The sequence below is a fragment of the Lupinus angustifolius genome, chromosome LG19 (genome assembly GCF_001865875.1).
Source record: "Lupinus angustifolius cultivar Tanjil chromosome LG19, LupAngTanjil_v1.0, whole genome shotgun sequence".
Lineage (NCBI taxonomy): Eukaryota > Viridiplantae > Streptophyta > Magnoliopsida > Fabales > Fabaceae > Lupinus > Lupinus angustifolius.
This window is the reverse complement of record NC_032027.1, coordinates 7356004-7380383: the sequence shown is the minus strand read 5'-3', so window position 1 is coordinate 7380383 and position 24380 is coordinate 7356004. Positions and strand designations below refer to the sequence as shown.

At 31.4% G+C, this 24380-nt stretch overlaps 2 protein-coding genes and 1 long non-coding RNA gene across 4 annotated transcripts; 1 reads left to right on the top strand and 2 right to left on the bottom strand.

The window, feature by feature from the left end:
* LOC109334902 (auxin-responsive protein IAA11) lies at positions 6181 to 10085 on the top strand. Of its 2 annotated transcripts, XR_002106156.1 has the most exons (6): positions 6181 to 6774; positions 7672 to 7988; positions 8296 to 8431; positions 9470 to 9531; positions 9612 to 9725; positions 9758 to 10085. XR_002106156.1 is itself a non-coding variant. In XM_019570898.1 (5 exons), exons 1-5 carry the CDS (start codon positions 6479 to 6481, stop codon positions 9659 to 9661), a joined length of 861 nt encoding a protein of 286 aa, XP_019426443.1. In that variant the 5' UTR covers positions 6181 to 6478; the 3' UTR covers positions 9662 to 10085. The 2 variants fall into 2 exon arrangements, 1 of the variants encoding a protein (XP_019426443.1); XM_019570898.1 differs by having other exon boundaries at positions 9612 to 10085.
* On the bottom strand, positions 8438 to 9463 carry LOC109334903. The gene is made up of 3 exons (XR_002106157.1): positions 9331 to 9463; positions 8709 to 9257; positions 8438 to 8628 (listed from the first exon to the last, which is right to left on the bottom strand). It is a non-coding gene; the product is annotated as an uncharacterized LOC109334903 (long non-coding RNA).
* Positions 11010 to 14806, bottom strand: LOC109334787 (MDIS1-interacting receptor like kinase 1-like). The gene is made up of 2 exons (XM_019570733.1): positions 12021 to 14806; positions 11010 to 11619 (listed from the first exon to the last, which is right to left on the bottom strand). The coding sequence occupies exons 1-2, from the start codon at positions 14653 to 14655 to the stop codon at positions 11216 to 11218; spliced, it is 3039 nt and encodes a 1012-aa protein (XP_019426278.1). The 5' UTR covers positions 14656 to 14806; the 3' UTR covers positions 11010 to 11215.

The following is a 24380-nucleotide window of genomic DNA, read 5'->3' as shown; positions in this document are numbered from 1 at the left end:
AAGCTAAAATTCTCAAAAAAAAAATTAAAACATATAAGTAAAACGGGTAACCTAAACCCGCCCGGGTAAGCCCAGCCCGAGCTTGGATTTATAATAGCCCGGTCGGGCCAAAAATTCGGATTTAATAAAAAAATATCTAAAATGATACCCAAGCCCTATAAATCTCTGGGCTTTGGTGGGTTGGCCCGTTTTGACAGCTCTACTAATAACAATTATCAAACTCAACCTCACTGCGTTGCAATTAAGAGTGGAATCGGGACAAAGTAGACTATCTTAAATGGGTCAAATTTATACTAATAAAATGTTGATTTAGTGGTGTAAACTCTACTAGATCCCTAAGATGACCAAAAGGTTAAAGGTTCAATTCTTAAATGGTGATATTTGTTGGGATGAATAGACACACATTTCGAAAGATATTAGTTTTTTACTCAAAAAGGTTGGAGATATCTTTGGTATTACCAAAAAATAGGTCAATCCTGTATAAGATAGGACTCGAATCTGACTTATTTGTCTCTTTTAAATAAAAGTCTGATATATTAAACTTTTTTAAAGTTTTATTATATTATATTATAATGTTTTTAAATATATCAACAAGCCTTTAAATATGCCAACAAGTTTGCCTATAAATATGCTATTAATGAATGAGTGTACAAGATATACATGAGTTTCTCTAACGGTATATACACTATTGTAAAGATTTAGACACAATTATTACATATCTATCATTCATTTAGATTATTTATTTTGAATAGTCAATAATGATTAAATATAAATGATACATGATATAATGACATTGTATAGAGTATATACATTTTAATAAACGGTGGATGATACAATGACAGTGTATAAATCTTGTACACTGTCAGTGCATACATCTTTTTCTCTTAATTAAAATAATCAGTAGAAGATATACATGAGTTTCTCTAACAGTATATACACTATTGTAAAGATTTAGACACAATTATTACATATCTATCATTTATTTAGATTATTTATTTTGAATAGTGAATAATGATTAAATATAAATGATACATGATATAATGACATTGTATAAAGTATATACATTGTTAGTGGATACATTTTTTCTTTTTCTTTAATAAAATTTAGAGTAAATTATACTGACGCCTACCGAGTTTTAGTGAAGTTACAATTCATCCCTTATTTTTGAAACTTAGACAAACTATTCATAATTATATGTATAGATTATATTGACTACCATTATAGGAGATAAATGTAATTTTTGAAACAAAAAATTATTACGAGTATAATTAAGTTAAATAAAATATGGTAAATTGTAAAAACAAGCCCAAATAGTATAAAAACAAATATTTGTTCATTATTTTGGTTAGTTAAAATATAGTACAAGAGTAATTTAAACACATCCTTAAAGTTATTAGTACAATTTGTAGCAAAACAAAAATAATGAATAGACATTAACTCCTATACTATTTGAATTTGCTTTCACGATATACCATATTTTGTTTGACTTAGTTACACTAGTCACCATTTTTGTTTAAGAAAATACACTTACTTCAACTATAAGAGTAGTATGTATAATATATGTATATAATTAGGGTGATTTGTATAAATTTAAAAAATAAATGAATGATTTTTTATAATTTCACTCAAACTAAAAGAATGTCATTGTAATTTACTATAAGATTTTTTAAATTTGATAAGTTGTGATCAACCATAATAATTAGAGACTGACAAACTGGTAAATAACCAGCATATATAATGTTGAAAGCTCAATCTACAGACTACAAGGACAAAATATAATGCACGTCCTAATTATGTTTTTCATTATTGTTATCCCTACACCCCACATAACGTAGTTACAAAATCAACTTTAATTATGATGGTGATTATGATAAAGTTATATTCTTAAAGTGATAATTATTGAATTCAAATATCTGACATACAAATAAAGTTTCTCTAACACTATCTTTGGTTAAACATAGAAAATAGATGGAAAGAAAATGGAAGGAATGAAAGATAATAGAAAATGAGATGATAATTTTATTGTTTGTTATAATTGAAAATGGAAGAAAAGTAAAAGAAAAGAAAATGTATATTTATACATAATATATCAAAAATGACATAAATGCCCTCGTTATTTTTATATATAAAAAAAGAGGAGGATTTTTTAAACTTATTCTCCATCCTAGTTATCAATTCTAGAGAAATCTAATAGTTTGAATTAGTGAGAGTAGATCTAAATCATTAAATGTCCATAAAATTGATGGCTAGAATAAACAGTAACTGAATTTCCACTCATAAAAAATATGTAACATATCTAGTTTTTTAAAATTATATTTTGTTGTTGCAAATTACATAAATAAATAATTTTTATTGATTAATATTTGTAACTAACATAAATTATAAAATTTCATATAATAATTTTTGTTTATAAAATTCAATCATATTCTATATTTTCTTCTCACTAATGCATCTAAATAATTCATACTGATATTTGATAATCATTTTTGTTTTTTAATCATCTCACTTTTGACATTTACCTTTTAATTTCTAATTTATTTATTATTTGTCATTTTGTATGTAATTTTAAGAAATTATGTTCTTTTTATTTTTACTACATTTTTATTGTGCATACACAATTACTATTTATTTATGAGTTTATAAGCAATAAAATTAAAATTAAGTAAACTAATTTCACATAAAAATGAATATAAACAAAGAAAAAGTTCACTACATTTTATATAATTGCACATAGAATATATATTTTCAAAATAGGGAAGAAAAGTTTTTTGTGTGGCTCATACATGTTTTTTCTTTCCCTCCTATTTTGTGTTGGAACCAATTGATAGAAAATGATTTTCCACTCATTTTCTTTCCTCTTCTTTTCTTTTCTTTTCTTTTCTTTTCTTTTCTTTTCTTTTCTTTTCTCTCATTTTCTATAAAACCGAACATACATTAAAAGGAACAATTCACTTTTAATGAGATATATTTTTTCAGCATTAATATACTTGGATGAATAAATACTTAGTATTTTCTGTTTTTATGTGATTGTTTTTTTTGTTAATTATTCATTTATTAGGTATACTTAATGTTGTGAAATCCGAGCTGGACATCAAACTGAGAGAAGTCTCATATAAGGTTTAATCGGTTTTAATTTTAAGTAAACCATCTGGTTTACTTCCCGGATTATTCCAGTTTAATTGAGTTTTATGCGGTCGGACTGAAACTTTCACGATTCAAAGTGATTCAACTCTCATTCGGTTAAGACTGTAAACCAAAATCCTTTTCAAATTCGATCAACACTCAAACCGGTCGGACTACCTAATACGGTCTGATTCTCACAACACTGATTATACTAAATAAAAAAACTAATTATCGAGTAAAGTTGAGAGAGTAGTTTAAGATGATATACTAAAAAAAAAATTTTTTTTCTTGATTTGTATAAGGTAACCTAAGATGGATAATAATAAAAGTGTAAGAAAAAACATTAACAGTTTTTTTGTCCCAAATATAATCAAACTTAACTACAATTACTACTATCACTTTTAATTGGAACAATTTCTCATATGAATAATGATTATAATTAGTTGTATGTTTTTTACTAAATAAAAACAATTAATTATTTTGAATTAATTTTTTTAATATATGTCAAATTATGAAACTTATTCAGAAAAGAGAATGAGCAAAATAGTTATTCTATCTGCCATTCCATATCTTTTGATATTTTACTTTATTTATATTATTTGAAAAAGAAAAAATATATGTTGAGAGTGTATGATTTTTATATTGTTATTATATTATTTACCATGCATATGTATATTGTATCTCATCGACTCTTATACATCTTTATATTGACAGTGTATATATATTACGTTAATTTTCAAATTTAATTCAATATATGTTTATAATTTGTTTTTCAAATTTAATTCAATATATATTTATAATTTGTTTTTCAAATATATGATTATTTATTACTCACCTCATATTTATCAATTTCTCTTTAATTCAATTATAAATGTGTATTAGATGAGATTATTTTATACAAATATATTTGGTCATCATTTATTCATTTCTAAATGGGATATTTATTAGTTGTGCATTGCGGGCAGGAGAAAGTAGAGGAAGGGTAGATGAATGTCTCCTGGGCAGGTTACAACATACAAGACTACAAGAGTCATTCAACGGTAAAGCACAAATGCACGCCACGTGGCGGAATCTAAAGGACATTATAAATTGCGGACGCCAAACGCATCCTATAAAAAAGACAATTTGTGATGATGCCTTGTCCCCATTCTTTGTCGGTTTGTCGTTTTAGACCATATGCACTTCCATTACTCTTTGGGTCCCCGACCACACTTGCAACCATTTTCATCGATCTTCTTCATCCTCTCTTGGAAAATGTTTACTCAAATTGGACCACAGGAAATGTATACTGTACGTATTCTCACTTAGTTGTAATTAATTAGTCAGCCTGATAACATTAAGACATTATAAGAAATGAGAAAGTTAATATAATTACTGAATTTTATTTGAATGATCAAGATCAAAAAATATATGCACATAACTGTAATATAAATAATAACTAATTTTTAATTCTAAACATACATAATTAGCTGTAAGTCAAAATTTATGTTTTCATAGTTTTTATAAGTGTTCTCACTTAAGTCACTCTCTTGTATTTTACTTTTTTTTAATGTAACTAATGTATGCATTTATATTAAATTGTGTAATATTTTATTAATTCAAAATTTATCTCTCTATTGTCAATACCATAATTTATTTCCAATATTATATCTTATTAGTTAAGTAGAGATTGAGTATTAGAAAGGGAAAATTGTTAAAATGATATATACTTGTTTCCGTTTTTGTTTTGACCATACAAATTTGGTTTCTCAATTATTTTTTACCTCAGAATTTTGATTTTTCATACATTCTTTGATAATTTTTAGAACTCCAAAATCATTAACCTTATACTAATAGGCTAATAACTATGTTACAATGTAGAGTTAAAGACTCATTGAAAAAAACTGGTTGAATTTTTCATTATGAATAAAGGGGGAGTAGAATATCTCTATTTCACCTTGAGAGTTCTTTAGGTTAGTTTCAATCAGAGAAATATATATGACTAGGAATAATACTATCTTTATTGTAAAATAAATCAATATAGTTAAAATTACTCATTAAAAAAACCCACCCGTGAGCCAAGTTTTATAAGGGAGTTGTTGATTTAAATTTCAGGATCAAGTTTGGGACTGGTCAAACTAAAAAAACACGAATATTATTTGGTGTGAAAAAATGATTGTTTATATTTATAAGCCGAAATGCGACCAAACAAGTTTCATTTTGTAGCTAAGATGGGCTTGCTCTACCCATTAATTTAAAGAATGGACAAAATAGTCTAAGCCTATTTACAATATATTTTGTGTATTAACCCAATTATTTGAGATACTCTTATTTATAATTCAAAATGACCTAATTGGCTACCTCTATAAAATAATACCACAAAATAGATTAATTAATTTTGAGACTAGCTAAACTAATGCAATCCTTTGAAATGATCTTAACATTCAATTAAACTACATTCATTTTATAAATAATCATGTAAGAAAAAAAGTTATAAACCAACCATTAGTTTAGTGATATAATCATGGGATCTTTATGAATTGTACAATCAATAAAAACATATTTATTGGAACTGATAACCATAAACTATTAAAAAGATTAATTTCTTATTTATATTAAGAGATATATGATTAAATATATAAAAAAAATATGTAAGAAAAAAGTTGTAGCAAATAACAAAAGAAAAAAGTGAGAGGGACACTGATGGAGGAGGTGCACAAATCAGACATATGGACCACACGGCAATCACTATTTTTCTTATTTCATTAAGTTGGATAGTTAGTACAAAATTGAGTCTGTAAGTATTTACAAATATATTCATATATTAATCTCTTTTTTCGGTATAACCAAGAGTAATCTTATTCCGTGAATAAATAATTAATCTTTTTTATAATATATGATTGTTTTTCTAACCTAATAAATATTGTTTATAAGAATCAAACTTTAATAATTTACTGTATGTGAGGATATAATGATCTATCTATTAATGTGATTTTTATTTAAATTGGATTAAATCCTTATAGGTTGGAGAACTTTGATAACCAGAACAGCACTACTTTTGTTGAAAGAGAGAAAGTATCTTGTCGATGAAGCCACCATTTGACACCAAACCAATCCCATTCTCTCTGTATCTGTCATCACATCCCATCCCATCCCATCCCCTAATCAAACATCTCCACACCTATAACATAATCTCTTTCTTTTTCTTCCTTTTTCATTTTCCAATACTCACCAAACAACACAAGACATCACAACCCATCCAACCATCTTTCACCACAATCACTTCACACCCTTTTCTTTTTACCATAAAAAGTATAAAACTTTACCTTCAAATTCATCACCCATTTCCATTATTTTCTTCAACTACTATTGCACCATGCACATGATGCAAGGTTCTTCTTCTTCCATTTACTCAACTCTTTCTAAAGATGATAACTTTGTCTTCTCCTCTGAGGATTCTTCATGCCCAGATGAGTCTAACCTTCATTTGGGTCTTGGATTAAGCCTTTCTCCTTCTCCAATTGCTCCATATGCTGGAATATTGAGTGCTAAGGATTTTCCTTCTTCCTCAGCTTCATCTTCTTCTTCATCTTCTTCTTTAAATAGAAAGAGTAATGTTACTTATGGGAATAAGAGAGGTGCTGATTCTGTTGTCTCCACCAATGGTTCCAGGTAAATCATTTTTACATCATTTCACTTTTTTTCCTTTTGTTTCTTTTAATTGTTGGCTAGCATCTTATGACATAAAATATTTGTTAAGTCGTGAGCAATCTTCTATTCCAAATAATAGTATCACATCATGTGCTATTAGTTATGATTGACTGGTAAAAAAACTGAATTTGAAGTTAAAAATTTAATAATTAAGTATTTTCTGATCAATCACAACTTATAACACATTGGGTGATACACTATTTGAGACAACATATGTTTCTATGCTAATTGATGTTTACTTGTTAAGTATGTGCTTTCCAATTTAGTATTCATTTATGCCTGCTCCATATGTGATCTTATTTACTTTATGATGTTATAATAGTTGACATGACTATTTGAGGAGAAAATTTGTTGTGAATTATTTGCCTTGAATTTAACTAAACTAATGGTGTTAGATCATCAAGAAATTGATAATTGATCAAGTGATATATACGATCTAAAACTTAGGTGTTAAAAAATGGAAGTTCTAAGTACTTATTAGATATGGCATTTTTCATCTGACCAGTAGGTCATGTAAATTTGAATCCCTTTATTTGCTTAACAAAAGTAAAGCAGCAACTCAACTTATGTTGTAGAAATTATCCACTTGGAATATGAATTATGCAGAGCTATTATTTCGCAACAGTCATTTTCTGGCTTTTAGCCGACCCTACCTAATGGGAATTAAAGCTTGGTTGTCAGTAGTAATTTTATAGCTTTTAAATTTAGTAATCTTAATTTATTCCATAAGGTTTGGTTTACTATTAATTTCTCAACAAGAATTTTACAATGTGCTATGCACTTTCTCTGATTTTCAATTTTGTTCTCATTTCTTTACTGATTGGTTTGTTATCTGTGTTGTAACTGAATTTTTCACAGACAGGTGGTTGGGTGGCCTCCCCTTAGAACATATAGAATGAATAGCCTTAATAACAATTCAAAATTACCAGATGCTGAAGTAATCAAATCTATGGTTGACAAAAGTAAGAGCAATGTTGCTGTGGAAAGTAGCATTGATAAAAACATTATTGCCAAAGAAAAGGAAAACTTCAAGAGTTCCTTGTTTGTGAAGGTAAATAAGGATGGCGTGCCGATTGGAAGGAAGGTTGACTTGAGTGCTCATTGTTCCTATGAAACCTTAGCTCGAACCTTGGAGGATATGTTTAATGAACCAACTACGGTCACTGCTTGCATAGGTAAGTTTTTCATGCTCTTTATACTTCCTAAGGAAGAAAATGCTACTCATGTATTTGTGATTATCTGTTGTAAAAAAAAAGTACATATGAAGATTAATAATTTAAAACTTACAAGTTACCAGCATATCCGGATTACTTTATCTATTTGGCTGTAGTATGGATTAAACTTTTCCTTTTCGCTTTGTTTTCTTTCTCGTAATGTTAAGAATAGATTAATTCATATATATCAAAACTAGCTTTTGATGTCTTTTCAATGAGTACAATTTCTTTTTCCTCCTTAATGTGGTATTGATATCATTGTTGATAGGATCAAATGGAGAGGGTCATGGCATTACCGCTGGAACGGATGGGCAATCAAAATTGTTGGATGGATCTTCCAATTTTGTGCTCACTTACGAAGACGGGGAAGGTGACTGGATGCTTGTTGGAGATGTTCCTTGGTGGTAAGTATTTGATTCATAATGATCAACTTGTTTTTAATGTCAAACTTATCTTCCTCTGCAATGATATCATTGACGTTGCAGTAAATTTTTCCTCTGAGGATTAAATTTTCTTTACCTGTTGATTTTCAAATAGTACATGTATTGTTTAATTTGGTCAGACAAATATGAGATTGTAGTATTTGTGTGCTAGGAAGTACCTTCTGCCTAAGCCCTTTACTTATTAGTTAATACTGTTGAGAAAATTACACTGAACTCTCATGAGGCTTGGATTAGTTACATTCGATACTCCATTTGTTTCAGAAATTACACTGACCTCCCTTGAGGATTTAATTGTCATTACACTTACTCCTTTGAAGTTTATGTTGTCATTGCATTTATTCCCTGTACAACATAAATCTGAAGGGAGGCCATTGTAATTTCTAAAATAAGAGGAATACCGAATGTAATTATGCCAAACTTAAAAGGAAAGTCAATGTAGTTTCTCTGTTATCATCGAATGATGTAAATGTATATCTGACAACCATCATGCTCATTTTGGCCTTTGATGACCCAGAATTCAATCTGAATTCACTGATATCAGAATGTAGCTGCAAGAGAAAAAGCATAAATATGTAATAATTTGTTACTGATTCCACAGTTTATATTAATACCCTAATGACAAAACTTAGGTACAATTCTTCGGATGTTTGTGGTGTTGTTTTCCGAAAAAACAATAACTGTTACATATGTTATGTTTTCATCGATCATGTTATACTTTTATCGGAAAACAATACCACTGACACCTAAGGAATTGTGCTTTAAGTTTCTTCATCTCGGTCTCCGGGAGCTTTGACGAAACTACTAAGGACTGTGTCTCTTTCCCTGAATAAGGAAAATATTAATAATAACTTTATCAGAACAAGAAATCCTAAGGTTTGAGAATTGCAATTGATACATGAATTTTCATTGTAGCTAGTAGATATTAGCTGCATTAACATTGGACCTATTGTTTTATCTGATTTGGTATTTATATACTTTTCTCCTTGAAACTGTAATCAGGATGTTCCTTAGCTCTGTAAGAAGGCTAAGAATCATGAAAACATGTGAGACAAATGGACTTGGTAAGCAAACATGTTATCATTCATAAACACAATTTATTTACTTTTTCTTTTCTTTCTCTAACATAGTTACTTATTTGCAGCACCAAGATTGGAAGAAAAGAACAGAAGATTGAAAAACAAGCCCATATAGACACAAGGTTTTGCATGGTTTAGGATACACAAAACTTTTATGGTCTAAAATGTATTACAAGAATAGAAGGAATAAAAAAGGGTGAAAAACAAAAGGAGAATAGTAAGAGCAACACTTCAAATAAATGGAATAGAGGTTTAAATGATGAAATGAAACCTCAGTTTTTTTCTGGGTTTAAGTCAGTTGCTGTTTATTTTATGGTTAAATTGTATTTTGGGTCCGACACTTGTTTTTAACTTGGTTCGTATACATAACAAAAATCAGTTGCTGGATGTATGCTTATTTTCGAGTTGGTCCTTGTCGTTTATTGTTATAACATCGACTGTTAACAGTTAGAGGTGGGACAAATTGAAAATAGTTATCAGATATAAAGATCAAAGTGTAAATGATTATCATAGGACTAAAAAGAGATGTTTGATCCTTACACATGTGACAATCATTTTGTTAAGGGTGATGTAATTTCATTTTGATAAAATTTTACTGTTGAGTGAGTTATTTCATGGCGTGCACATTGTTCAAATTTAAAACATTTATTTGAATCTGTCATGTTTTTGATAATGTCTCTAGCTCCCATGTGTTGACACCTTGTTATAACACCTCTTGATATGTCATTCCTTCTCATCATATCTTCCAATCTTTCCAACCTTTGTAAATGTATTCTATGACCATTTTCCTTTGTTGAGTAGTAATTGCTATGGTGGCTCATTTGTGAGTGCTTGGGATCTATCGTTAATACAACAAGATAATGGACAGTCTAGTGCACAAAGCTTTCACTTAGTGGGGATCTAGGGAGGCTAGATGTACACAATTTTGCCCTGAAAGCCGCGAGACTGTTTATAGGGTAAATGCACTTAGTGGGGTCTGTTAATACAACACAACATGTGAGATGAAAATCACATTTCTATATCAGGACTCAACACTTGTAGCCGAAGAAAGTGCTACTTGAGAAAATTAACATACCACATAAATACATTTGTTAACTCAAATGATTAACAGAAGGACTAATGTATGTATTTGAAGAGTAATTGTTTCAATTTTTTCTTTAGGGACCATTTTGGACAATGTACTTTTATATAGGTCTTTTACTTATTCATTTTACCCACCAACTTATTCTAGAGCAGTTTTCTCATTTTATAATGTACTGATCAATAAACCTTAGCAAAAGAAATGTGAGTCACTCACATGTTAAAAAAATGAAACTGGGACCAATTTTGTTTTGAGTACTTCATTAGTACATCTGAAAAATTCCCATGTTATTCAAAGCAATGAATAGGTACAAATGCTTTATCTTGGTTTATGGTGAAATTCCCATGTTAGTCACCAAATTTGTGATAAACAACATATTTTATTTGCAAAAAATTAATACATTATGATATACTCATTAATATTTTAAAGACAAAGATGCACATTACAACAGTAAATACAAATTACAATTCTAAATTGACTTAGGTACTAAACAAAAACCTTCTCATAGAACAACACAAAAGTCATTTTAGTCCCCTGCTAAACCAAGAGACAAATGCACTTAACTTATGAAACTTTTGGCTTTGGTTCCTAGACAAGGTCATTAACTGGTGATGCATCAAAAACTGGCATCTCTTTGTTGTTGTTAGGTTCATTGTTGCCACTGCTCTTTCTCCTAGGCTTTGCCTCTCCAAGCATCATTATAACATCCCTCATGGTTGGTCTATCCTTTGGGAGCTTGGCAGTGCAAAGAAGTGCTATTCTTAGTACTAAAAGCATCTCTTCTAGGACATGCCTATTGTTTCCTACACTTGGGTCTAATGCTTCTTCTAGAGATGTGTTGTCTCTAATCTTCTTTCTAATCCACTCTACAATTTCTATTGACTCTCCAAACTCTGCATCCGATGGCCGCTTTCCGGTCAGAAGCTCCAATAAAACTACTCCATAACTGTAGACATCAATCTTTTCATCCACCTTCAAGGCATATCCATATTCTGCCACAGATTAAATCATTGAAAGAAAAGGATATGGATATAAACATGAATATTGTGCATATAAGAAAGAGCAGTAATTTGTTAATAGAAATGAATATATGCAGCCTAATCTTCTATCTAAATATGCTAATTCAGAGTTATGTTGTTTTGTTTAAAATGTTAACTATCCTTGTTGCTTATGTCATTATAAATGGTTATTTGCTCATATATATTCAACTGATGTGGCACTTTAATAAAAAAAAAACCGATCATATCTGATACCATATTAGAATAACCGAGCCTAACTCCACCACAAAAACTAGCTCATAGGGTTAGTTAAGTAGTCAAGTTATTATAGTAAAATGGATGTGAAACTTTAACACTTAACAAGATATAGTAAAATGTATGAACTAATAACTCACCAGGGGCAATGTAGCCATAGGATCCAGCAATCATGGAGACAGTTTCGTTCTTCCTGATCATCATCTTGGCTAAACCAAAATCTGCTATCCTTGCCTCCAGGTTTGCATCAAGCAATATATTATTTGACTTGATGTCTCGATGGATAACCGGTGGATTACAGTCATGATGAAGATAAGCAAGTCCTTGTGCAACTCCTAGAGCTATGTTATACCGCGAAACCCAGTCTACAAGCAACTGTGTTGCTCGCTTGCAATGTAAGGCATCACCGAGGTTGCCATTGTGCATAAACTCATAAAGTATCATCACATCAGTGTCATTGTGAAGAGATCCTAATAGTCTAACAATGTTCCTATGCCTTAGCCTTCCTAAAACATCGACCTCTCCGACAACCTCATCATTGCTTGTTCCTACTTCAATGTCAGATCCTGATCTCCACAATTTCTTCACTGCCACAACAGTTGCTGAGTGTGGTATCTCAGCCTTATAAACAACCCCGGTCGCTCCCATGCCGATCACATTTGTTTCTTTGATGCTAGATAGAATGTCAGTGCTTGTAAAATCAAGCCTTTGAAATGCTATCAATCTCCAAGGCCACCCTTTGCTACCCTTATAAAATCTTTCTTGGAAGCAGAATCCATCAGTGTACCACCTTATGTATAAGGATCTTGCCACCACAATTCCAATCCCAATGGCTAGAATTGACGATATTCCAATGATCCATCCTGTGATAATGTGCTTTGCATGTGAACTTCCATGCCTTGATGAATCTGCATTGTTTCGGCCACATGGTGGGAAGATACCTCCACATAGGCCAGAATTGCCAACAAGATCATTTGGATTTATAGTTCTAAGCATGCCATTTGATGGGACAGGACCTTCAAGCTTATTGTATGAGACATTGAATGCTTCAAGAGCCGGAGAAATGCCGAAGCTTTCAGGTATTTGGCCAGTTAGAGAATTGTTGGAAACATCAAGAATGGCCAATGTAGGCATGGTAGCTATTGCCTTTGGAATTTCACCACTCAATTGGTTGTTTTGTAGGTTCAAGTTCACCAACTTCTGACATGAAGCTATGCTTGCTGGAATGCTTCCAGAGAAATGATTTGATGAGAGATCAAGAGCAGCGAGCGAGGGACAATCCTGGAATTGATCCGGAATCTCTCCTTCCAAGTTGTTGTTTGAGACCATGAAAGCTTGAAGGTTTGGAATTGAAAGTACAGTGGAAGGAAGAGAAGAATGGAGTTTATTTCTTGAGAAATCAATGAAAGAAAGTGATGTGGAAGAAGCAAGGTCATCTGGAATTCCACCGGAGAGACTATTGTTAGCCAATTCTAACCTTTGAAGCCTCCCAAGCTTGCCAAGACCAACCGGAACTACTCCGGAAATAAAATTGTTATGAATTCGAACGCGAACAAGCGAAGGGCACATAGATAGACTCACGGGAATCGAACCAGAAAATGCATTGTTGAAAAGTATTAGCTTGGTGAGGTTGCCTCGGCTGCAAAGAGTTTCTGGAATCTCACCAGATAGTGAATTGGATGATACATCCAACCATTGCAGTGGTGAATTCTTGCCAAGGTTATTAGGCAATGGACCTGACAAGGAATTGTTCCATAGCTCAAGAACCTCAAGTTGAGGCAAATCACCAAGGCCAGAAGGAACAGGACCAGATAGCTTGTTGTGCATGAAGTTGAGTAGCTCCAAATTCTTCAAATCACTTATTTCAGCTGGAATTTCCCCTGAAAACATGTTATCAGATAGATCCAGAAACTGCAAAGAAGTCATGCTGCCGATTTCAGGTGGAATTCTGCCTTCAAAGTTGTTGTTGTATAAGAAAACTGTATCCACTAACTTGAGCTTTCCAAGTGAAGATGGAATCTCACCATCAAGATTAGCTACTGCTAAATCAAGATACTTAAGATTGGTGAGATTTCCAAACTCAATTGGAATTCCACCTTCAAATTCATTGTATCCAAGGATCATGTGCTCCAATGATGAAAGTTTTCCAAGAACACTTGGAATTTTGCCAGTGAGGTTATTCCCTGACAGACCAAGGAACTTCAAATCATGCAAGTCACCGAATGATGTTGGGATTGACCCTTCAAAGAAGCTGCCTCTAAGATCCAGCATCTCCAAGGAAGAAACATTTCCAAGGTCCCAAGGAAGTGAACCCGAGAACTCGTTGCTCGATGCATTTAAGGCCACGAGCTGCTGCGCCTTTCCAAGGCCTAATGGAAACTCACCAATGAAGGAATTCTGGCTTACATCAAGGCTAATCAGTGTGGTGAGATTGGCTATGGATTTTGGAAATGGTGATGAAAAAGCATTGCAACTCAAGTTTAGAGAAGTAAGACTTTTAAGCCTTTGTATCTCATTGGATACTATGCCACTGAGATTCTTGTGTGAAACATCAAGCTTCTCTACAAATCCATATGAGTTGCACAAAACACCAGTCCAGTTACAATGTGATGCATCCTTCCAATTCTGCAGTGTGTTCAAAGGATCAACAAAACTTGCCTTCATAGAAAGCAAAACTGATACTTCATCATTTATGGCAGCATCAAAACCATAAGAGAAACAACCAATGTAACATAACAAGAATATAAAAAACTGATTTTTCATTTGAATCTTCATTGATGTCTCAATTTTCCATCATTTGCACTATGTACTCAAACTGAACAAGTACTATGTGGTTGATGGACAGAACATTGATAGTGATATGTTATGTTATGTTGTGTCTAGTTTATGAAGAAGTTAATGAATGAAGAGTTGATATTGTATGTCATTTGATTCAATATATTATATGATATAAATAATAAATAATCAGTTGATTAGTTAAGGTAATTTTTAAGAAACTTGTCAGGTTTATTATGAACTGCTATTTACAGAGAAGCTAGTGGTGTGAAAGTAATGACAGGTGAAAGGCTTTGACTTATTTGAAATCTCTCTCAGACATAAAACATGGGACAGAATGTGGCTCTTGATGATGGTTAATTCACTTTTTACTTCTACCACTTATCCTTGAAGAGGAATGAGAGCATTTTTTATGGGCTTGGCACAAATTTTTGTGCTAATACTTGTACAAGAATTGTATGATTGAATAGGCAATATAATATATGGAGGTGTAGGTAAAAGTTGCATAAATCAGACATATATAGCATAATATTTATGAGCCTCAATGGCTTAATTGGAAGCATCATAATTGAAACAAAAGTATATTTATTTTAATAGAGTGAATACTTTGGTCCAAATAAATTTCCCCATATAACAATTTGATTCCAAAATCAAAATAAAAGTCCAAACTGGTACACAAAAGTTACATATGTGAGTCAAAATAGATTCAGATTACAAAATAATACTAAAAATAATCTTATTTGATATATTTTGGGATCATTTTTAATTTTTTAATTTTTCATAGACTAAATTGATAGACGCAAAATTTTTGAGGAAACAAATTATGTTTATACTCAATCATGAAATATAAAAAGGTTTCTAACTTGTCAGATTTATTAGACAACTTCCAAGAAATTGTGTGGTTTTAAGTTAAGAGTTGCTGGAGTTATATTAAGTTAAGTGAAATGGGTGATATAGTAAAACTCATAATGCAACTTTTCTATGGTTAGAAGATGCTTTAAGGCAATTAATTTATTTTTATTTATTAGGGGTAACTCTCCTATTTGTTTATGATGAATTCCATTTTAAGATAACTACATTCTTGCTAACAAGATTATGAATCAAGCAATGAGAGAATATATGAGATGGGTTATGATTCTCAAGGACCCATATGTTTTATGGTTATTTTCTAGTTAGGTAATAAATGTATACACAATTCACTCCATCTTTGAATTTTGTTTTTAATTAAAGTACTTAGTCTACACATACACATAAATATATAAAAGTTGGTAATCTATGATTAAGATTCAACCAGATGTGGGGAAAAAGAAAAGAAACAATAAACATTGTCTAAAGCATATTTTCCAATATATTGATTATTTTTGTGAGTCCCCACTTTCAAGATCTAGCAGATTGAAGGGTAACTTCTAAGTATGACAAATATTCAGAAATGATGCATAAGTGGGCCATTTAACACCAAAGAACATTGATGTACTTGTGATTATCTTAACATCCAAAACCAAAAAAACCAAAGCCATGTGATAATGGGAATAACTTTTAACAATGAGTAAGGGAAGAAGAAACCATGTATATATGCCTAAAATATTTTTATAAGAAAAAAAATGTATATACTGCATCGTTTATCATTCATATTTAGTTATCATTGACTCTTCATAAATAAAAAATAGTACAAATAAATAGTGAATAATATACCAACTATGTATAAATATGACAATGCATATGTATTATACTCTTTTTATAATCCACTATCAAAGCAAAGCAAGAAAGTGGAAAAACTTGGAAATAAATAAGGAAAGATAAGAAGCATTACCCTTCACCCCTCATCCACTTGATGGTTTTAGACTGATAAATGTTAATTATATATACATTGTGATTTTAATAAGGGAATCTTTCCATGTTACATGGAGAAATAAATTGAATGTAAGACAAGTTATACCATCCATTCAATTTAAAAAAAGAAATGGAAGGGTCACAAATATGATTGAGGTATTTTTAAAAGTAGAAAGCATATGCAAATGTGCTTGCCAACCATGATAAAATACAATTTCATAATCTAGACCAAACTAAAAATCTTCAAATGCATCCATGAATTAATGATCTTTACTAATTGCTAGATCATTTTTAAAAATAGAAGCATATGCAAATGTGCTTGCCAACCATATGCAATTTGATGAGGTGTAAAAATTTTATACACTTAATTGTCTCTTTAAAAAAAAGTAATATAAATGAATAATGATTGATGTAATAACTGTGTATAAATCTTTATATTGATAGTGCTTAGATATTAAATTCATTTAATAATTCTTGACTAAAAAGTCTTTAATCTAGTAGTGTATTTGTAAGATCCTATTGGATATCAAAATAAACCAAAATATCAAAAGTTTAATTCATGATAGAGAAACTTGTTAGGAGGGACAACTACATACCATAAAATGAATTAATTTCTTTCCAAGAGGATACTCTTGACTATACAACAAAAAAATTAATGATCCTTGTTAATTGCTAGACCATTTTTTTTATAACAACAAATATTAAGTAATTTTAGATGAGAAAGGAGAATAAATTATAAGAGGAATCTGCATAGAGAAGGAAATGGGAGAGAAGTGCTGATCTTGATCAATCATGGTCTGAGCCCACCAAATGCCACTTCTAATATAAAACTAATATATTTTTATTTGTACCCTTTTCTTCATTTCAATATTCACATGCACACATGGTGTAGACTATTAGAGCAATGAATTATTGATAATATGAGTGCACTTTCTATTCATTAGATCACATTTGGTTCCTATCCATGAACTAAGACAGATGGAAGCCATGTGAAATGGCAGCTTCTCAGTGAAGTACATCCATCCATGTTATCAGAAGAATAAAGATTCAAATTCCTCTTATTTTTTAGTTAAATCAGTTTCTGATTGAAATTAATTTTATTTTTTAGAATTTATTTTAAAAATAATTAATTTAACTGACATTTAAAATTTTTGAAGATAAAAATGGGTCATTCTTCAAGAAATTCAATTTATTTTCTTTGTTTCTTCTAGTCCGTGTTAGTTTTTTATTCTTATTTTAGGCATAACTTTATTAATTTCACGTCAGTTTTAAAGAATAATATATATTTATTTTATCTCTCAACTACCTTTTTAAAAATACAATTTTTATCTAAAAAACAAATCATGTTTATTTGATGAAATATTGTTGTCTGGTATTTTTTACCCGAGTTAAATTTTGGAGGAGAATAAAGCAAAATAAAAAACTTTAATGTCATCTCATTGATATTCATAAATTATAACTATTAAGTCTTTTGTTTCACTCATGTCCCATCTAAATCTCATCTCTTAAACATGCTTAAAGATATTGAACTAGGATGGTGGTTGCATATTACATCTCATTGTTTGGGAGAAAATGGAGAGGAAGTTGAAAACTTTGGATACTCGCTTCCAAAAGCCTTTGTGGCAAGGAAAGACAGAATCAGCTTTTGATGATTTAAAAAATGAAAAGAAAAAGAAAACCCATATTAGAGACAGCAAATAGATGCTAAAATGGGATCATAGTGCTCCTACTTGCACATGTACCACGTGCATGTGATGTGGCTGTCTAGGACTTCTATTTTTTACTCTCGAAAATCATTCTTATTTATTTATTTATTTATTTATTTATTTATTTATTTATTTATTTTGGGCTCTATATAAAGCTGAGCTTCAAAGCGTCCCAAAACCAAGAATTGGCTTGGAAATTTTTTTCTTATTTAGTTTTGGTTGATCAAAACTTGGACACGTGTTCAAGGCTTTCCTATATAATGTGTTGATTCAGTAATATAAAATCTCGTTAGATTCTCTTGATAATTAAAATGTTAAAGATTCGATCATAAGAGTGATACTTGTTGGGAGAACCTCGAAAATATTAATTCCTTACTAAGAAAGATAAGAAAAATACTCTTGATAATACAAAAAATTTTACACTGTGTAATTTTTGCAATAGTTCAAGTGTAGATAGGATATTATAGTAGTTATTCCTATACCCTTATTTTTTAAAATAATTACTTATATATGTGTCTAAACTCGAGTGGATAGTAATTTTAATGTTCATCTTTGTTGGGTATCTTTATACCCACATTCACACCCATTACCCACAAATGTACCATAATTGATCTAAAAATCTTCAACTTAACAACTCCAAAATTCTTTAACCTATCACATTATACATAAACTATTTTTCTAATGAGTTGAAGTACCTCTTGCACTTTTCTTTATTCAGTTTATTGTAAATTGTTTCGCTTAAAAAAATTAATACTGAAAACAATAAACTCAACATAATTAATTGAACAATTGCAATGTCAAACAATTTGTCACTATATGGAGTCATAGTGGATGTGAAAGAGAGGGAGAGAGCCTTATAACAATGAGTAGTTACAAGGTTGTCTCTAACTAAAAAGTAGAGTTGTGAATTTATTGAATGTTAGTGTTAAAGGTGTTAGTGTGTTATCAATTAAAGACGTCTTATGAATTAATGATTTAATTGAATCATCATATATGCCTATTAGCTTCAGCATCTATATTATGTATGTGTGGCTATGAGCAGGTTGGGTAATATAGTATCCATCCCCACGAAACTATGAAGGTAATGACTTATCATGTTCTTATCCCCGTTTATTGGGTAAACTTTTTTTGTTAAGCAAAGATAAAAAAATTGCATTTAGATAACATAAAGGGTGCTAAACCAAAACAACCAAGACACAAAATCAACAAATTTCAATACAAGAATATCGATCCATATACCAACTAGCAAACACTGTATTCTTATTACTATATTCTTCTCATTGTGGGTAATTTTTGCATGTCTACATTGGATACAGGTCTAATTGGCATCCTTAACATCAAGAAGCCTATATATTATATCTAGCTTAATGAGACGTCTCGAGTTCAAGTTTCTATAATAGTCTTATCCTATTCATAAAAAAAGACGAGTTTAAAATCTATGTATCATGTGTAAAAAATTTTGAACTGTCAGTTCATCATCTACCATTGAATTGTATTACTTTTATTTGAAAGTTAACATAGTTAAAATGAATAGTGGATAATTTAGTGAGAGTCTAAAAAATATTTACATTCTCAGTGTATATATTAAATCCTAAAAAGATTTTGTAAATAGGTAGAAAATAAGGGAATAAGATTCCTCTCTAGTATTGGACTCTCCAGTACTGGGAATGTGAGAGAAAATTTATTTTAAAGTTATTTAATTCAAAAATAAATTAAAATCTGAACCATTAAAAATTTACTTTTACCACATGTAATAATCTAAACTATGTACTGATATCTCCTATAATAGATATGAGTCGGACTCAAAATAAGGGTATGTATACAAAGAAGCCCATTTCCTTTCGAGGCAAATTTACTTAGGTAGTATACTTTGACCAGAAATTTACCACACTAGTGTAACTTTTGTACTTATTACAAAAGTGGTACATTTTTTTTGTAAATCGGCAATCCCATGGCCGTTTTCCTTTATTTTTTTCTCTTGGACTCACATAAATCGACAACATTGGTGGATTTTAATTTTTTTTTAATATTTGCTCATAAATCGTCACTGAAGATGGAGTTTTCCATGTTTTTTTTAATATATTAGGGTTTAGGAATCGTCACTCTAGAATGAGTTTTTCATTGTTTTTAATAAATTAGTGTAAATCGATAATGGTGATGGAGGTTTAGTATTTTATTTTTAATATATATATGTAAATCGGCAATAGAGTAGGATTTTTATGTTTTTTCTTTGTACGAGTCTTACTTATTATTTCATTTTATTCCTGTATCCCTAACAAGAATAGATTGAGTTCTATGTTTAAATTTTTAGTATAATTTTTATTTATTCCAACCTATTACTATATTTTGCAACACTAATATTATTAAGAAAAAAATATTACAATATTAAATTTTTAATACATTAAATTCGAAACAACTTTAATGACGTCTATATGATGAAGTGCCACATGTAGGTGGTTTTCTCTTTCTTGGCGGTTGAACTCTTAATTGTTGTTCATTCCGCTGTGAGATTCTCCCTCCACCACGTGTCGCCAATTGTGGCTCCTCATCATCTGAATCGTCTCCATCTTCATCAACATCCTCAACCACAACTTCGTCATCAATATGTTGTATACCAAAAATGTTTGTAAACAATATAGTAGGACGATAATATTGTTGAGAATCGTATGCCGACAATTGTGTACTTGAAGTAGTAGCAAACATTGATGGTATTGGAATTTGAGAATTTGATGACAAATAATTGTATGAATAATTATAATATGTGAACCCATACAATTGTTGTTGTTGTTGAGGAGTAAGTGATGAAGTATGTCCTTGAGAATGACTATCCGCTGGAGTTCGTTGCGGAGAGTCAGTTTCCAATATATCATAATGATGAGTAGGAGGAGCTTCATTAATGTGGGTAGAGTATGCATTGGGGTATAGTTCAACTAATGCTCCCATCATTTCACGGTTAGATGAGGAGACGTCACATAAAGATTGTGTGGGATTTATAAGTGAAGCTGAATGATGACTCTGATCACAAATTCTTTTTGCAAAGGTGTACTAAAAAGTTTAGAGAAAATTAAAAGTAAATAAATTGATTAAAGAGAAAGTTTAATCCCCAAAAAAAAGTTACCATTCCATCAGAGTGTGCTCCATCTCTAGATATGTATCTTCTAGTACTTTTTAAGTACCACTGCATATACTTAGAGTAGTGGTTCAAAGGCAGAGTATTTGCGGGTAAACCATCGACCACATAGTTATCCCAATTATTTCATATTTGAATCCAGCGACGATACTTATGTGACCAGTTACAATCAGTTTTGCCACGTAAGTCAACTTTATGAAGTTTTTGACAATTCACTGGATCTTCTGGAATTGGTTGACCAAAACCAAATTGTCTCGTAACCCGATCAGTAGGGTGCCATTCCACAATTGTGAAACAGATTAGTGGCACACGTGATTGGCTTCTCTCCGAGATGTTTGAGAGGAAAGACAATTGGTAATATGGCATCCACCCAAACTGGTAAAAATGTTAACATAAAAAATATACAAAAGAATTAAAGTTTGGCTTATTATTTGGACATAAAAATATACAAACATAAACAATATACATTTATGCATAAAAGATACAAATACAAATATACTTGATCAACGCGCATACGATCAAACATTGCACGTATGATATCAACAGTATGTCTAGGAATGTTGGTGGTTATTAAATGTTGTGACCACCTATTATTAATCATTGTTAGTTAGTAAAAAAATTGAATCAATTTTATTAATTAAAATTTTATATATAATGATAAAATTAATATATACCTTTTGACCAATGGAAAATAAGGTGTTGTTGGGTCGCGCAGTCTTGATGCAAGATTTTCAATGTGATCATATGCCTATGATTGAAGGAGTAGTAGATATCCTCCAATCTCTTTTTGACCACTAATTATTGCTGCACGACATAGTCCTCGATAAAGACAAACCAATACAGCTGAGCCCAATTGTATTGGAATCTCTCCGTTAAGTCCTCAAGCAAGGGGAGATACATAAGGTGGACTCGGTTACCTGATGTATCTGGCATGAGAAACCCTCCGATCATTCTGAGAATAAATGCTCTAGCGTGTTGTTCAATAACAACTTCATTAACATTCTCAGGGAGATCACAAAATGTCCTCTCAAGCCAAGTGAGTTTCACCCTCTGCCCCATTAATTCGTTATCTACTAGAACGACACCCAACAACCGGATGCAAAGTGCTTCCCAATCCGTACTTGTCACTCTGGTAATAACTTCTCCTTCTATCGGAATGCCAAGTTGGTAAGCCACATCCTCAAGAGTGACGGTGGCCTCTCCACATGGAAAGTGGAAAATATGTGTTTCTGGTCTCCATCTCTCGATCAATGCTAATAATAGACAATTGTTGATTTCTACTGTTCCAAGTGTTAACAAGTTACCAAAAGTAGTGTTGCGGATAACTTGCAACACTGGTTCAGAAGGTAGTGATTGCCAGAAACAACATCTAGGTCGAAAAGCACATTCAATGTCATTCTAGATATTGTTTGAGATATGATCATTTTGCATTGTAAGTAGTGAAGTGTCAATTGGCCCTAGATTAAGATACTCCATAACAAACTGTGTATATGTGAAGAAAGTCTGAATAAGGTGTGAAGAAACTTTGAAGAAAGTGTGAAGTGTGAAGTTAGTGAAATGTAAATGCAAATATTTATAGTGATTGTGAGGGAGTGAGAATTATATCTGATAAGTGCAAAAAGTATACACTTTTCACTATCATTTTATGACACTTATCCTATGCAAATTATAGAAAACAACTTAAATTAACAATTTTAGGGGAATTTTGCATGATTGAATAAATTGGTTCTTTATTAATTCTTATCCAAGTTTTCTTTGAGTTTTGTAGGAAATTGCATATTAAAGAATAAGTTCAAAGATGAACAAGAATTCAAGCCAAAATTCAAGACGAAAGCTCAAAATAAATTGCTAAAAGTAATCAAGTTAATGCATGACATGCTTTGTGCTTAATTTGGTTACTTAGCCTTGAAGGAAGGTAGCTTACTTCGTCTTGAAGAAACCTAAGTTAAGGTAGGTCAACCAAGTTGCAAAAATTAAATGCTTACCTTAACTTAAAGAAAACAACCCAAAAGTGTCAAACAACCAACAAAAATCAAGTAACAAACCAAAGAAAAAAAGGTTGCTTCACCATGAAGAAATCAAGCACAAAGTTGTCCAGCCAAACACCAAGCACCAGGCTAGGTCAACTAAGCACCAGGCCAGGTCAGCTAAGCACCAGACCAGGTCAGCTAAGCACCAGGCCAGGACAACCTGGTCCACGCCCAGTTGGGACTAGGTCAACTGAGCTGCCCAAGCAGGCAACTGAGCGTGGAACCAGGTCAGCTGAGCTGCTGAAGCAGTCAGCTGAGCTGCTGAAGCAGGCAGCTGAGCGTGGGACCAGGTTAGCTGAGCTGCTCAAGCAGGCAGCTGAGCATGGTACCAGGTGAGCTGAGCGACTGACCCACCAGAAAAATGATTGCTAGGTCAACTCATGGAACATCCTACTTTTTCTTTGCTTGAAGGCCAAGAACATGACCTCATGGATGATATAAGGCTATGACAAGAATGAGAATGTGTCACCATGCATGTAACCTAGCCCATCATAGGGATCAAGTAGGGGCCAAGGTGGCTCTTCATCGGGGCCAATGGTCAGCAGCTTAGCTTCCAAACAGGGCAGCTGAGCGCCCACCACCTTGGCCTATATAAAGGCATGAATTCTCAATTCTAAGATATTGTATATTCTTTCTAAATTCTTTCCTCCATATTTTCCTTTCATTTTAGGTAGTTTTTAGGTTAGTTTTAGAGTAGTTTTTTTTATATAATTCAAGATGAGAAAGAAGAAGGCAAATGAGATGTAAAAATTCATTTGTAATCTCATTTGGAACCTAAAAGTATCTAATCCTTGGATGAATGACTCATGCTCCTAACAATTTCATTTGAATGTTGGTTATGTATTTGTACTCCTTCTTTTATTCTAAATTTGAATTTTAATCATTCAAGTTGGTGCTTTGGTTAATTTTATTTGTTTGAGAAGTTCTTAATGTTTTTTTTAGATTGATCACCTAAAAACTGATTCTAAGTCATAAAAATTACTTGTCTCAAACACTTAACAAATAAACTAAGAAGTAGTTGTACTACTT